Here is a 16,478-nt window from a genome sequence, read left to right as displayed (position 1 = left end):
AATCTTAATTAAGGTCATTATTTTTAAATAATTATTACTATTTATATATACTAATAATACAGTACAATTAGTATTAGTTTATTAAATAAAAAATCTAAGATAACAAGTATTTTTTTTAGTTTTTAACACCATAATGATGTAAATTTTTATCGTGAAAATATATATTTGGGATTTGGTTGGCATTTCTCTCTCTCTCTCTCTCTCTTCATTATTGTTTCTCTGCTCTCGGAATATATTTGTCACTTATTTTAACTAATAATTGTCTCAATCATAGATAAAATAAACTTTAAAATTAACGATATAATTGAGAGGATCTCAACTTTAAATACTAAATTATTAGTCAATTGTTCTCTCTTTAACTTTCTCTGGAATCAAACAACACTTCTAGGAATCAAGACACCATCTTTGAGTTAAAAAGAATTTTAATTTAATTAATTAATGCATTGACGATGTAAAAGAACCTTTTACACTGCTACATAGCCGTTAATTACCAGTTAGATTAATTGCACGCGCCTTCGTTAATTATATTTTATATGCGTTTCTTGACTAATTAATTAACTGTCACTGCATTACAATCGAAATTAAACTCATAGTTAAAACTGTTAAAAGTTCAAGATGGATGGCCTAGAGTTATATATAGTGACCTCCGGCCAGTGCAATCTAAAGCATGAATAATGAATGAATCATTAATTTGGCTCAAGGTGTGATGTCCATAACTCAATAAAAATGCTTTAACGCAGTTGAAGTCAAGACTCGAACTGCAGAGAACAAAAATCTCAAATTTTAATATCATGTTTGGCTTTGAATTTGGTGGCTGCGCGTCCTTTATGTCTAAGCAGGTTAAAAAATTAAAGAGATTAATAATATTTGTTATTCATTGATGACTTTTCAAAATTATTTATTGTAGTTTAGATAATATATAGCTACATACAAAGTAACAAAGTATTATTAAATTAATCTTTCAAAGTCTATTCTGATATAAGTAACATGATCCTAATATTTTAACATTTACAAGTTACAATTTAATTTTAGTTATGTATGTTTCCTATATATATATATATAAAATAATCATGCAAACATTAGCCACGTAACAAAACCAAGGGCAAAGCCCACAAATGAAGCATTCCTAAATCAATCAAAACTTACCAAAAACTTGCAACTGTCGACTGAGAAAGTCCCAGCCAATTCATTTGGCCACTGGCAATTGTCATGAAGTGTTCATCCAAATCTAAACACTTGCATCTGATATCTCATCTCAGTACATTAATAATCTTCAGCCTGCTGTTTGAATGAGTAATTAATCAAACCAAAAACTCTCCAGCTGGTCCCTAGCTAGCTCAAGTACTGGAAACAAATATCTAAGCAAAGCAATTCCTTGGAATTGCCAGAAGTATCTGACAAAGCAAACACATACATCAGGCTTGTGTGGCATGTTTTGTCATTACTTACGTATTTTAATTAATAGCATTTTTTTAATCTTTCATAAGAATCATAACTTGCTTATACCCATTAATGAACTTCCCTTTCGTTCCATTTTGTCTGCTAACTTCTCCAGTGGCTGCCACGAGAGCACAGGATTCGATTGTGAAAGGAAACATGTATAAGTCCCACGTCATCCCTGGCCACATCAATCTTCACATTCTTTTCAAATAAACCTAATTATTTCTCTCCAGAAGACTTTGTTTTTTTTTTTCAGTATCAGTAATATCAAGCACTCCAAAGTTCAGCACATCAGCGTTGTATATAAAAAGTTGTATTGCATTAGTAATTTCATTCTATACTCTATAGATGATAATGGAAGATAAATTCACAAGAAAGATTATCCATAACTTTGGAGGTATCAAATGAGGCCCAAATCAAGTATCTATTTATTTTTGTTTTCTAATCATCAAAATAAAAGTTAACGGATCACAAAAACATACAAAGTCAAAGGAGATAAAAGCCAGCCATGCAATATAAAAAGACTAAGAGATTAGGGTATAATCAAAACAAGAAAGTGTAGCATCTAAGGTAGAAAACCAGAGAGTGCTGTAGAGAGTATTCAAGTAGGGAAAGCTTGCCCGCACGAGGGTTATTCGAATGTAGCTTAAGAATCCTGATGCAAAGCATGAAAAGACATTGGAGGGCCATAGCCCAATGGAGGGCAAGAACAAGAACATGAACGGAGAGGGTCACAGTCTGCGCACCATAACTATCCACTTTATATACATCAACCAAATAGCCAAGAGACAAATGACATATAACAAGAACATGAATTTATGCACAAATTTAAGTAACAAGGATTAGTATGACTAATTCACTTGAGTTGACAATATAGCTAACATTTTTTCCAGTATTCTCTATTGTCTGATCTAAGATATGAGCATTACATGTATCAAGACAAATTGATTGGGACAAGTAACTACAACTAAAACAGTCGAACTTGAAGACAAGTAGTTAAAGTTGCTACACCATTCATGATTGTTCTTCACCAACTGTAGGTTGTCTATAACATTCACTAATATATATGTGTGTATATATATATATATATTGAGTCATTCAGAGAGAAAATTAATTAGGACTACAAATTCATAGAAAGTTTTGTTTCTATTCTAATAGCTACTTGGAGGTGGAGTTGCAGAATACTGTCTGTCCACTACCTCAATGAGCTTGTTGGCTATGGCACTGGCATAGACAGAAGAACCTTCACATATCTGCAACATGACAAAACAAAATCTAAAAACTCATAAACATTGTGAAATGTTATATTAATTCATTTGATCAACAAATTAAAAAAAAAAAAAGTGAAATCGGCTGGTACTTAAAGTGAAAAAGATTACCCACCTTGCTGTTCAACAGAAAGCTGTAGTTATCACCAACAAGGCCACCAGCGACATGTTGAATGTCCAGCTGAAGCTCATCCAGGACCCTTGACACAAGCAACAAGCAGTTGATTTTCTTGCGCTGTGCCAGTTTGATGGTCACTTCGTCGTCGATAATCCGGACATCAACCTCAGTGTCTTTGGATTTCCTCTGAAGCCATGAGCTCCTTAGTGATGATCCATTGTAGTACTGGTCCTGATTGCAGCTCTCCACATCTCCAGTGGCACCATCTTCTGTCTTGTGCCTCTTGCCCCTCTCTATCCCACATCTCTTTCTCTCCACAAGGATTTTCAGCTCCTTAACTGTTCTGAGAAGCTCTTTGATGTACCCAATTGCATCTTCAACTATTGATGCTCTGTCAGGCTAGGTTGTACTCCCCCACAAACAAAAGAATGTTGAAGATGTCAAACAAAGATTTCCAACTAACCCAAACATGCATATATATATATATATTGGTGCGCGCGCGCATCATCAAGCTGTGCTACATAGCTGCTTCTTCAACTCAAAGCATATATACACACGCACATATTTGTGTTTGTATAGAGAAAGTACAGATTTCAAAAGGGCAAAATGAGAATTAATTGCCTAGGAAAAGTAACTTAAAAATCTATGCGTTATCGAACTATTAGTTCATCTATAAAAGGTAAACTGAAGAAACCGAGAGAGAGAGAGAGAGAGAGAGAGAGAGAGCAATTGTTAAGGGAAGGGAATACCTTGCTAGGGTTAGGAACCAATTTCTTGAGAGAGGTATACAAGCTACCGAAAGTATGTCTCCTTTGCTGCTCAGTGGCGAAGTGTTTGGTAGTGCCCTTGCGGTTCCTGCGTCTAGACATGCGCTTCATATCCCTTGAAAACTGATCAAAAACCCCATTCCCAAAGTCCCTCCCTTCCCCTTGATCACGATACAACCCACCATTTTCCTCCCCTTCATGATCCACCCCACCAAACAAAGAATCTACCCTTGATGGGTCTGGCAAGCTGTAGCCATGGGGGAGAGACTGAAACAATTCCCTGATCAAAGGAGGCTGTGGAGGAAGGTTCAAGGGGAATAGAGGATCATACACAACATTGTTCGACGCCGCGGCGCTTTCAGCCGATGGAAGGTCCCCTAGAAAGCCTAATGAGGCCGGAAAACTTCCATTGTCTTGGATGGGAATATTGGGATTCATAAAAGAAAGTGATGAATTGGTGAGCACAGAGGAAGGTGAGCACCTTGGCAAGTGGAAGAGATTGAGAAGGTCTGCTGGTGAGGAGCCATTGAAGCCCGGGAGATGGCCATTCTGGATTTCGCCATGGCTGAAAGTCATCGTCTGTTGCATTTCATGGTTAACACTAGGGTCCCAATTGGACTGATCATGATGATGATGGTGATCATATGACAAAACCTGGTTGTTGGATTGATGATCATGATGATGAACCACCGCTTCCATCAAATGGGTATCATTCAAATTGCCATTGCTGGTATTGTAAGACTGTTCCATGTCCAGTCCCAGCCTCTGCTGCATCTCTATCCCCATGGATGCAGCCACAGCAACTCCATCTTCCATGGAGAAACTAGTTGGAGTGAAATTGGGTGCAGTTTGCGAAAACCCATCTTCAGCTAAGCCTTCCTGCACAGTATTGGGATCAAAGCAAGCACTCTCTACATACATTTTAGAGGGTTTCGCCAAATTCCAATGTTGGCTTGTTTGCTATATTTCTGGGCCTTTTGTCTGCACCCACGTTAATAGAGAGACAAAAATAGCAAAAGACAATCAGTACAAGAACCAGTCTACCAAAAAAGAACCAATTCCCAGACAGAAACTGAAAAAGAAGGCTTCAAAGAACTGTAGAACAAAGCTACATACCCAAATTGAAACTTTCTTCACCCACAAAAGGGGAAAAACTCTTGAATTCCTAGCAACACCAAGTTTGAGCTTGATAATTAGAAAGATGAACCCACAAGGTTTCACATCTGGAAAATGAAAGTTTTCCCACGGTAAGTGAAAATATGAGAGAGAGAGAGAGAGAGAGAGGGATTAGTAGGTTTGAGTTGAGAAATTTGGATACAAAAAGGAGGTTGGAGATGGAACTCAAATCGACAAGTACTGTGTCATATGATATATATATTTTTTTCTTTTTTGTTACTTCTTCATTGGCAGAGTAGGGCAAGTTTGTTGCTGAGTGAGATTCCAATCAGTGGGGCCCACTATAATCTCCTGCAGCATGATCTTCCCTGATCCCCATCATTTTCCTTTTACCCAAACATCGTCCCCTTTCCAGATAGCCCCACTTCCTCCGTCCATATTTGCAAAATTGCCACGCTGAGTTTTTTTATTACTGGTTATTATTTTTGTCCATAATATATATTTTTGATAATTATTTTAAATCAGGTTTTGGGTGTAGAAAGGCATTGTACTCACTCACAACACAACATTGTCATGCAATAATAATAATAATATTTGGTATGATTTTCTTTTAATCCATTTTCCTTCTTTCTAATTGAATACTCAACTTTAAATATTTACAACCAATCATTAATTATATGACTAATTTTTTTTACTTAATAAACAATAAAAAATATCATTTATTATTTTAAATCTAATTATTGAGTTTTAATAAATACATCTTATTTTTAGATAAGGTATATTATTTTTAATTTTAAAATAATTTTATTAATTAATAAAATATTATAAACACAATACATTTATCATCAATTAATAAAATTATTTTAAAATTAAAAATAATACACCTCATTTTTAAACAAAATATATTCGTTAAAATTTTATCACTATTTTTAAACAATTTTAATTGTAATAGAAAATACTTTTTTTCTAATGGTTTTATTTGGCTGCCTTTGGTAAATTCGTAAATTAATGGAAAAGGATGGCCATAACCCGCTGTCGAAAAGTTATCCAATACGGACGCGACCATTACTGGCATTCAAGCATTTTAAGTACAGACGGCAAGAAAATTTGGGCAGCCCATTATACACCAACACGTGGCATCTTGCCGCCTCCTCTTTCTAAACCGTTGATTGACTGTCCTGGGTGACCCTTTGCCATTATATTTATATTAAAAAAAATAAATTATAAGTGTTACGTTTAAAATAAAAATTAAATTTATAATCTAATAAATTAACATCGACATATTACTTATCCGACAACTCAACTTATATCTTAGGGGCGACAATTCTCGTGCATTAGATAATTAATCATGTGAATAATATGATTAATGGAGATAATTCAATTAAAATTAAATTATGTTTAAATAAAATTATTTGACTTTATTATTTTATTATTATTAAAAATTAAAACTCCAAACGAATTGCTTTGGGAGGCAACCCGACAAGCATTCAAGTTGAAGATTTTAAAGCGAAACTTATATAAATGTTATTTAAATGATTAAAAATATTAAAAATTATGAATTCCAAATAATATCATTTGAAATCAACAAGCCTCAGTTAAATCATTTCAATTTTTTTACTAAATTGGTTGACTCCAATTTTTCTATATATGTATTTGTGTGTGGATTTAATTAATTCAATTCAATTACTAAATCATATACTAACTCTTATTTATAGCATGAAATTATCTAAACACAAAAAATTAAGAATGGAACCTACAATTTCTATCTTGCAGTTAAAAGTTGATATTTTTTGCACCCTCCCCTCCTACCACTGAACTACCACTGCCAGCTGAGGGGTGGGGAGCAGGCAGAGGCTTGTGTGTAATTTACTGAAAGTTTGAGGCGTCGGCGGAATTTCTTGTTATGTTTTTCAAAGCGGGTTAGGTGAGACATTTTAAGATGTAATCACACTGTGGGACCCACCCAGGGATTCCCTCAATGCAAACTGGCCACCCAAACTAACTGAATCAATGGGTCACCACCCTTCAATTACAAGATGAATTCAAAATACCAACATATATTATACAGATTGCATGTGAATTGGTATTTAATTTAAAATTAATGAAATTATGAGGAAAACAAGCAAGTTGGTTGGCGTTTAGATAGAAAATTAGGTCACGCAAAGTTTGTGTTAGGATTTTTATCCCTCAAATTATCATAAAGTTGTTTAATTTATCATAATGATAAGTTAATTTCACTTATAGAGTTGAAGTAGATCTGAGTTACTGTGTAATTTTTATTTTTATTATTAAAAATGTTAATTTTTTTTGAAAATGTCATTAGTATTGACTAATTTGTGATTATGTGAGTAATTTTTGGAACCATGAAAATATATAAAATTTGTCCTAAACCTAGTTGTTTTTAACAAAATTTTTATAACAGCTTTTAGAATTAATATAATATAGACAAATTTTAACCAAAACTAATTTTCAAAATCTAGATTTTAGTAAAGTTACTTTTTCTTGGGACTATCGTTCTTGCACGATCCCTCGTCGCTCGTGTCCTCGATTTGGGCAAATAAGATAAATAACAAGTGGAGACTTTGTCTCATTGCGCAGGACAATAAATCAAACCCACGATCTATTGGTGTGGATCCAAACTTATTATGACCCAACCACTTAACTTGGGCCCTAGAGTGAAGTTGTCTCTTCTTACCAAATAATTAGTACATAATAATACATAATATTAAAAGAAAAGCCTAGTCACGTCTAATTTATGAAATTAATGATAAAAAGCATAAATTATATATATATATATGAGTAATGTTATTTATTCTATCTCTAATTTAGTCAGTACATTTTGATTGAAAAATAAAGAAACATAAGTATGTACATTTCAAATAAAAATGTACCAACTAGACAACTAGACTGAAGATCTATTTTTAATTTAGATAAATAACATTACTCTTGATAACATTTTTATGCAAATTATTTTATGAAAATGCCTATTACTTTTAGATACAAGGCTTTTCACATGCTTAATTTTCTAATTTTTTTATTTAATGCAAGAGCGAGATAATCTCTCTCTCTCTCTCTCTCTCTCATGCTCTTTTGACTGTGACTTTCTGCATTAGTTTTCCAATGTGGAGGTTGGGGAATGCAGGACATGCTGCTCAGCCATCTTCAGTTAGTATGGCAGTAATAACAAGTTTGTCCTTTTGTCATCAAGTTATAATTTTGAGTTATAAAAATAATTATTTTACAAAAAATAAAAAAGAATGTTATATATAAATACGATTGTTCCTTAACTTTCATAAAATCAGAGAGGCTTATGCAGCACTCAAGACGAACACCCTATGAACTTGGGGCAAACTTAACCCCCAATTTTATTGGCCAAACATATATATACAAGATGCAGAGAGGAAAATCAACAAGAAATTTTCAATCTGGAATTTACCCTATGAATCGTCAATTTTATTAAATCGACATTTCGATCTGGATTTCAGAGGCTAAAAGAGAGTTAATGATATTGGAGGAAATGACCAGACCAGATCAGTTCAAAAATGATTTGTGTGGAGAAAGCAGCCTAAACTAAAAGAAATTTTCAATTATGTGCATCATCTGGAAACCCCTTTTCCATATACAGACTGAGCTTGCAGCCGGCACCCGGCTATAGTTTTTGCACGTTCAGTAGCAACTGCAAAGCCCCTTCTATTGTACAAGCAGTGGTCATGGAAAACACAATTCCAGAACTCAAGTTTATATTTCCTCCACAAATTTTATCCAACGTTTCACGGCATCACCTTTATTCCACTTTCATCCTTAGTCTCATAAAATTGCTGGACTTTTGAATGGTTAGGGAAGTCAGGGAAAGTGGGATAATTGGCAGGAAAATACCATCTACTTAATTAAGAGGATGATAGAGAGAATGAAGGCTACTCGAATGGTGAAGATTTTGAATCCAATGCATATGCACTTAAGACGGAACTGGCAACAGTTACTGATGCTCCAGGATGTCTTAGACCAAAGGGACAAAGAAACACCACTTTCCATGTCTTATGATTAGAAAGAACAAAGGGATTATTACACATACTCTTTCATTAGTTGAAGGAAGAGAAATTTTTTAAGGTAGACTTGGATAATAAGGCAAGAAATCTATATAGAACAAATCTCTCTCTCTCTCTCTCTCTCTGACAGCAATGGAGTTTGTTCAAAACTGACCGTAGGAATAATAGTGTTGCGTATTAATATATCTCACAAATGTTTGTTGAGCTAATTAATCTCTCCCCCTCTCTCATATTTTTCTTTTGATGCAGTTTTCAATTTGTTGAAACAACTAATTTCCAAAGGCAGAGGGCATTATGATATCTTCCTTTGAGAGATGGGGCTTGTCCGAAAAAGTACTTTAACAATGTCTAAACGAAGCTAATTGCGTGCTTCCCTCTTCTTCTTTGGTCGTCTTTTCTTAAGAAGGCAATCGTTTGCAAACAAACAGGATAAGAAGCCGTTAAAAGGTATTTATGACCAAGTTTACGAAGGTTAATAGTTATTTCATCATTTGGGCAACTATTGAATTGCTAAAACAATTTAACCTTTAGCTTGCTAGCATATCTATATACAAGTTTTCACCTTAATCTATTTGGATTTGATAATCTCTCATTACTACTAAGAGGCTGGAAGACGAAACTCAACCCAGTCTTGGAAATTTTGTTGATCAGCCTAGAAATTCGATAATAAGTTTGAGTTAGTGTTATATCATTACCACGGTCCTCTGGAAAGCCAACTGAGATTATAATAAGTCAAAAAGAAAAATTCCCCATCAATAAAGATTTGACAGTTTAAACTGATCCCTGAGGAGCATGCGGATCAAGAAGTATCACAGGAGAATCACCTGATCATATCTTTGCACTTTTTAAATGATCCTACATCTCATCATTGCTATGCACTTAATTCTGTAACTAATTTTACTTTTACATTTTCTGGTGAATTATTGTACTCTGACCAGAACAGATTCATTCTGGCGCAGAGTTGCCAAGAATGTGCATCATTTTATTTTGACAACTCCAAAAATCACTTGCCCCATCATGAGTCGGAAATGTAATTCTCCAACAAGCTATTCTAGTACAAAAATCAGAGAGAATTTCATGCAATGTAATCCACTTGAGTGATTAAATTTGTAGGAGATGTTTCAGTTCAGCATATGACCCTAATCTTCCATAGGTACTTGACTAAATAGATTTTGTATTCCTATTCATATATCGTGACAACAAAATTAGAATTAAACGGAAACGAAAAATGAATATGATACAAAATGAAATAAAAAAATAACATTTAAAAAAAAATAGGAAATGTGTAAATAAAAAAAATAGGAGTTTTTTCGTAAATATAATTTTTAATATAAAAATAGTTATTCAATCAAAAAATAAATATAAATTCCATGATGCATTCAAACAAATATAAACATAAGTTCTATTATCCATGAAGCATGACTTATTAATTAAAAATAAATAATAAATTAAAAAAAGAAAATAATCAAACATGATACAAATAATAAATTTAAAATTTTACTTACTTTTAAAAATAAACAATAAATTTAAAAATTTTGAGTTAAGTTAGAGACAAAACTTTTTCCATCTCTCACCTCTTCATGGACGAAAAAATATTTTCAAATAAAAAATGAGTTTTTAATATTTTTTTAATATTACGAAATGGTTCTGAAACATTTCTAAAATTGTAGAAACAACCTAGAAACATTTTTTGATGTTTTGAAAACAGAAACATTTTGAAAATGCCAAAATGGTGCACTCGATAGGTTTCCGTGCATCATAGAACTGGAGTTTAGAATTGACTAGAAACTTGAAATTGATGTAAGATGACTATGTGAAAGATGCCTTCTTAATAAGCTCTAACACTGACATGGTAGTGATTTCAGTCAGAGAGTAATTTGAAGAGGTATTTGAAGCACTTCTGTTTAGATTAAATCATTAATGGGAATTCAACTGTATTTTTCAAGTTGAAAACATTTGAGCACATTTCTTTTGACTCTTTTTCCCCTTACTTTCTCCTATGCCCCTCACGCCCCTAATTAATGCAACAGTTGGATCTTAGAAATGTAAAATGAAAAGTCAATGAAAGAGGAATGAAATAACATCTACGCATTCATTTTTAAATGTAACCAAGCAAATGGTACTCTTTTACACCCAGTCATTTTCTCCTCTCTCTTTCTTCTGTGTAATAAAAATGGAAATAAATTTACCTTCAACTATATTTTCTATCCTCCTATATTTTCACATTTTTTTCCGTTTCCCTTGACAGATGTAAAGCCTAAACATTCAGATAAGAAAAAAGAAAAAGCTCTTCCACTAGCTACATCAAGGAAAGTGAAATTCAATGTGGGATTTCTCAAATTGAGTTACTCTCAGTATATGTTTGTCACGTTTGTGAAATCACTTGTCTTCTAGACTTGGGATTACCGCCCTTGAGCGGTCTCCCACCACTCGTGCTCTCGATTTTGACAGATGAGGTAAATAACAGGCGGACCCTTGGCCCTTGCTTAAACCGAGTATCGAACTCGTGATCTACTGGTACTAAGCTAAGCGTATCACTTGCCCGCCACTTGAGCTATGCCCTGGGGCAACATGTCTTCTAGACTTGTCCTCTCACATGATGGTGAATGCATCAAATACCATTATGAACAATCTTTCAAAGTCAAAATTGTTAAAAAGTGAAAATTGTATCCGTGAAGAGGCAGTAACTGCTTCTTGCTGAGAAAAAGGATACTTATATTTTTGGAGCCTATGTTATAGGAACTCGTCTAAAACGGTGAAGTATTCATGTCAGACGTTAGGAAGTTGGGATAGGATATGGAATCTGTGCCTACATAGTTAGATAATAAGAGCTCAATAAATGAAATAAAGTATGAAGAGTCCTACAAAATTATGCACAAAACACTTATTCTATACATAACAAATTCCCATAAAAAGTGTCCTAACAAATTATGGATAAAGTACACGTTAAAAATTTCCATGCTAGTATATGAATAGAACTTTACAAAAATAAAGTTTGAAATTTATCTGTACTGTATCCTCATGCCCTAGGACATGAAAATGAGGTGAGCCAACATTTGGACACATGTCTGCACCCTATACCATAAAGGTGTCCATGTAATAGGGTGTTATGAAACCTCCAACCTGAATTAATAAAGTTTGTGAAATTGAAGTTACAAAGTTGAAAATAAAGCAGCTTCTTGGTGGGATTTGTTCAATTAGAAGTTTCCATATGGCTATACTTGATTGTAACAACAGGCAGTGATGCTAATAAATTAGAAGACCTGCACATAAACATTACATGAAAATGACTATCAGCATGCCCTAAATGCATCCATGAAAGAGGAACAACGTATTATAGGTTAAGAGACGTACAGGTTATTATGTATGCACCAAAAATCTACAAAACCCTTCATGATGACTCTTCCACCCGCAGAAGAAAGAAGAGACTCATGAGCTCTGTCTTGTTTTTGAAGACGGTGCAGAACTTCATCAGTTACCCTAGAGAATCATGGCTCTTCATACAGCTGATGCAATGTACAATCACCAGAAAATTGTATGGATCACATGCTGAGAGCAACAGTCAATCTTACTCTATTTTTACTAATGAATGGTTTTTCTGCCTCTAGACAGTTCCATGATGGAAATGCAATAGTGAGTGCCATGGTCCACTGTTCTTCAAATGACTTGTCAGTTCATCCAGCAGAATGTATATTTCTTTAGTTTTGGGGTGTGATTTGTCCCCCTTTCGGAACTCATGAACCACACCATCCAGTTCAATAGAACTACATCCAGGAGTCCTTTTCACTTTTCTATCTTTCATCTCTTTTCTCAACTTCAGTGCATCCTTCCATTTATTTTCAGAGGAATATATGTTAGACATAAGTATGTAAGCACCATCACTTTCAGGCTCTATCTTTACCAGCTTTTTCATAACACTTTTTGCAAGTTCAAGTTTTCCATGGATCCTGCAAGCTCCTAGTAATGCTCCCCAAACAAAGGCATCTGGTTCGATAGGCATGCTTTCAATAAATTCCTCTGCCTCCTTTATCAACCCTGCACGACCCAAAAGGTCAACCATGCAGCCATAGTGCTCTGTTTGAGGTTCAAGGTTGTATGCTCTTGACATCTCCAGAAAATGATTCCAACCTTCTTCCACAAGTCCTGCATGACTACATGCCATCAGAGCTCCAATATATGTCACAGCATCTGGATGTATGCCCATTCTAGACATCTCAGAGAAGATACCTAATGCCCTCTCTCCTTGTCCATGCATGGCTAACCCAACAATTACAGCTGTGTATGTATAGACATCTTTGCATTTCATGCCACTGAAGACTCTTAAGGCTTCACGTATTGTTCCACACTTGGAATACATATCAACCAGTGCATTCCCAATAAATCCATCTGCCTTGATATGATTTTTATCCACATATGCATGAACCCACTTCCCTAGCTCAAGAATTCCTAGATTAGCACATGAATTGAGCACAGCAACCAGAGTAACATCATCTGGCTTGACACCTATACTTTGCATCTTCCTGAAAACATTCAAAGACTCTTTGAATTCCCCTTGCTGCACCAATCCTGAAATCATTGAATTCCAAGAAACCACATTTTTCACTGGCATCCCATTGAAAACCTTACAAGCCAAATTGGCATCACCACATTTCAAGTACATATCAACCAATGCATTCCCAACAAAGACATCAAAATTCACCTTGTGATCACACATGTACCGATGTATCCTCCTACCTAAACTTAAATCTCCTAGGTTCGCACATGCAGAAAGGACAATTACCATTGTCATTTCATCAGCTTCAAATTTAGCATTGCACATCTCAAAAAACATCCATAGACCTTCCTTCCAAAAACCCATCTTAACATACCCCTGAATCAACACCGTCCATGAAACCAAATCTCTGTGAGGACTTCCATCGAACACCTTTTGAACTGCTCCAATAACCCCACAAACTGCATACATCCTCATCAACGTGTTGATGACATATAAATCCGACACCAGCCCGTTCTTAACTACTTGCGCATGAATCTCCTCCCCTTCCCTCAACGCACCAGATTGCGCACATGCCCTGAGAACAAAAGGGTATGTGTAGTTATTGGGAACTAAGCCTTTGGCAAGTAATTCGCCATAAAACAAGAACGCAGCTAAAGAATCCTTGTTTTTCTTGCATCCCGAAAAGCACCGTATGACGGCATTGTACATACTAACACTTGGGCTGGAAATTTGGGTGAAAAGGGCATTGACATAGCTGGGATCTGAATCAGGAGACGTGGAGCATATAGAGACGATTTTTGCATATACGACTTGGGTTTGGAGAGTTGGGGCAGTTCTGATGATGTAGGAGTGGAGTTGCTTGAGCTCTTGTGTGGATTTGCAGGATTCTAGTCTGCGGAGGACTGTGGAGTCTCGGGGATCAACTACAGAAGCATGTGGAATTGTCAAGGATGAAAAAGAAGAAGAAGAAAAAGTGTAAAATGAGTTCATAGACTTGTCGAATTTGAGGATTTTGAATGAACGATTGAGCATAACATGTAATCAACAGGGAGATAATGGAGGACAAATTCAGCGTTTGTTTGGAAGGCGAGGCTCTTAACGGTTTTAACGGCTAACGGGAAGATCCTTTACACGCCAAGAAAAAAATCATTAACTATTTTTTAAACCCTAAACTTAAAAAAAAAAAATTCATAAAATTAACAAAAAAGAAAAGAAAAAATTATATGGACAAACCCTTCGCCGAGTTGTTTAGGAATGAATTTTTTGAGAAGAAAAATCTTGATTGTTAAATGCTTAAAAAATGCTGAAGAAATGGTTTAAATGTTTATGTTAGGGAGAGACATAATCTCAGAATAAATCATGAAATGAGATCGTTTTATTTCTTGTAAAAGCCCTTTTTATGATAAAATTATATTATTATGTTATACATTTTAAGTTAAAATAGACAATATCTCATATAAGATATAATCATATCTTGATCTCTTTATGTGCAGGGGTGGAGTTAGGATTTTGATTCAACGGGGGAAAACTTAAATACAAAAATAAAATTTTAAAAATAAAATAATAATATTAATATTAATATTAATATTAAAATAATTTTATTTTTTATAATTACTCTTTATGGCTTTTCATACTAAAAATTGCAATTGTTCAAAAAAATTATCTTGATTATTTGAATCTTTAAACTCGTCATGATCATGAAAGGATAGTTCTTATCGTAGAAAAAGTCGAACACAATCAATTAATACATTTAGACGAATTTGATAATCATACAGTGTTTGTTTTAACTGTCTGAAGAAAACTGTCTCAATATTTTAATCTTAGTTCATTAAGATTTCATAGTTATTTCGAACTTAATTGTGTGCACTATTAGTATCTTCAATATGAACTTAAAGTCTATCCTTTTTAAAAAAAAAATTATTGAACCATTTTTTCACAAAAGAATCATCATTTCCTTGTTTTCCATTATTTATGTGATAATTGTGACTCAAAATCCTTGTTTATCTGCGATTGAGTTTCCTAATTTGACCGAGACTTTGATTTCGAATTTGACTGTGATTATGATAATTAGATTTTATGTGAGATTTATCTCATTCGGAGGAATATTCTCATACATTATCTTTTGATCAGGATACAATTTTCTGTATTCATCCATAGATGATTTTAGGTCTATAAATAGGTGCTCAGGTCACATGAAATTAGACATAATGAGATACAGAGTTTATGTGTCAATATCACTTTTGAATGACCAATTTTGGTTAGTGATATTTTATTTATTTTTTTGCCCGTGGTTTTTCCTTATTTGAGTTTTTCACGTTAAATTTTGTGTTCGTGTTTTGGTTGATTGGTTTGATTGTGGTTTGTATTCGATTCAATTCCGTAACAAATTGATATTAAAGCTGTTGGATCAAGTCATCAACCGTTTGCAAGATCCAAGCCGTTGGATCTAAAAAAAAAAAAAAATGCAGCAGCAACACTAACAGTGTCTTCTTTCTCCCACGTCTGGGTTTTAAGAAACAGCAGCAGCAAGAGCTACCCGCACCATAAGCATAAGCAGCCACTGTCGTTGCCACCGACCACCACACTTGTTGTCGCCCTCGATCGCGCCCACAGCTGTCGTCATAGCTACCTTTGTCACTAGATTTGTTCGCACCATTGCTGCCCACGATCGTCGTCGTCATCAGACAATCGCTGCAACCTCCATTCGTCGTCAGTCATTTCTTGGTATAATATCCCAAATTTTCTAAAGGGCTCAAGAGTAATTTTAACTTGGGCTATAGGTGAAATTATCAAAAGATTAGGGCTTAAGTATAATTTCTTACAATTATCAGTACCGAGTCGACTGCAAGGAATGTCCCGGAGTGTAAACGTCTAGGGAAAATGATATGGTCTCGATGAGCGTTCTGGTATAGGATTTATGGTATTAAAAAAAATCAGAATTGAGACGATTTTCGATACAACTAAAATGCAGCTATGATTTAGGCTAAAAAATCGAATTATCATATGGGACCTCCGAAAATGAAAGGAACCTTGAGGAGGCTTCGATTTTTCATAAGGATCAATTCTGAGGTGATTTCGAGATGAATCAATAACCCGATGAGGACATTGGGGCGAAATTGTCCTTATCGAGTAAGCTTGAAGTTATTAATTTTGCATTTTAAGTGTCGTAATGCAAATTAATTCCATGGTTGAGGGTATAATTGTAATTAATGAAACCTCAAGTGTAAT

At 34.5% G+C, this 16,478-nt stretch overlaps 2 protein-coding genes across 2 annotated transcripts; both read right to left on the bottom strand.

The window, feature by feature from the left end:
- Window positions 1-2,357: 2,357 nt before the first annotated feature.
- LOC127801424 (transcription factor bHLH91-like) lies at window positions 2,358-4,921 on the bottom strand. Its single transcript, XM_052336579.1, has 4 exons — window positions 4,710-4,921; window positions 3,576-4,574; window positions 2,824-3,225; window positions 2,358-2,693 (listed from the first exon to the last, which is right to left on the bottom strand). Exons 2-4 carry the CDS (start codon window positions 4,512-4,514, stop codon window positions 2,592-2,594), a joined length of 1,443 nt encoding a protein of 480 aa, XP_052192539.1. The 5' UTR covers window positions 4,515-4,574; window positions 4,710-4,921; the 3' UTR covers window positions 2,358-2,591.
- A 6,727-nt stretch (window positions 4,922-11,648) lies between these two features.
- On the bottom strand, window positions 11,649-14,318 carry LOC127802293 (pentatricopeptide repeat-containing protein At1g08070, chloroplastic-like). Its single transcript, XM_052338009.1, has 2 exons — window positions 12,110-14,318; window positions 11,649-12,018 (listed from the first exon to the last, which is right to left on the bottom strand). The coding sequence occupies exon 1, from the start codon at window positions 14,280-14,282 to the stop codon at window positions 12,360-12,362; it is 1,923 nt and encodes a 640-aa protein (XP_052193969.1). The 5' UTR covers window positions 14,283-14,318; the 3' UTR covers window positions 11,649-12,018; window positions 12,110-12,359.
- Between the last annotated feature and the right edge of the window lie 2,160 nt (window positions 14,319-16,478).

Source organism: Diospyros lotus, chromosome 5 (assembly GCF_014633365.1).
Source record: "Diospyros lotus cultivar Yz01 chromosome 5, ASM1463336v1, whole genome shotgun sequence".
NCBI lineage: Eukaryota > Viridiplantae > Streptophyta > Magnoliopsida > Ericales > Ebenaceae > Diospyros > Diospyros lotus.
The sequence above is the reverse complement of the archived record's forward strand: the minus strand, read 5'-3'. Positions and strand labels throughout refer to the sequence as shown.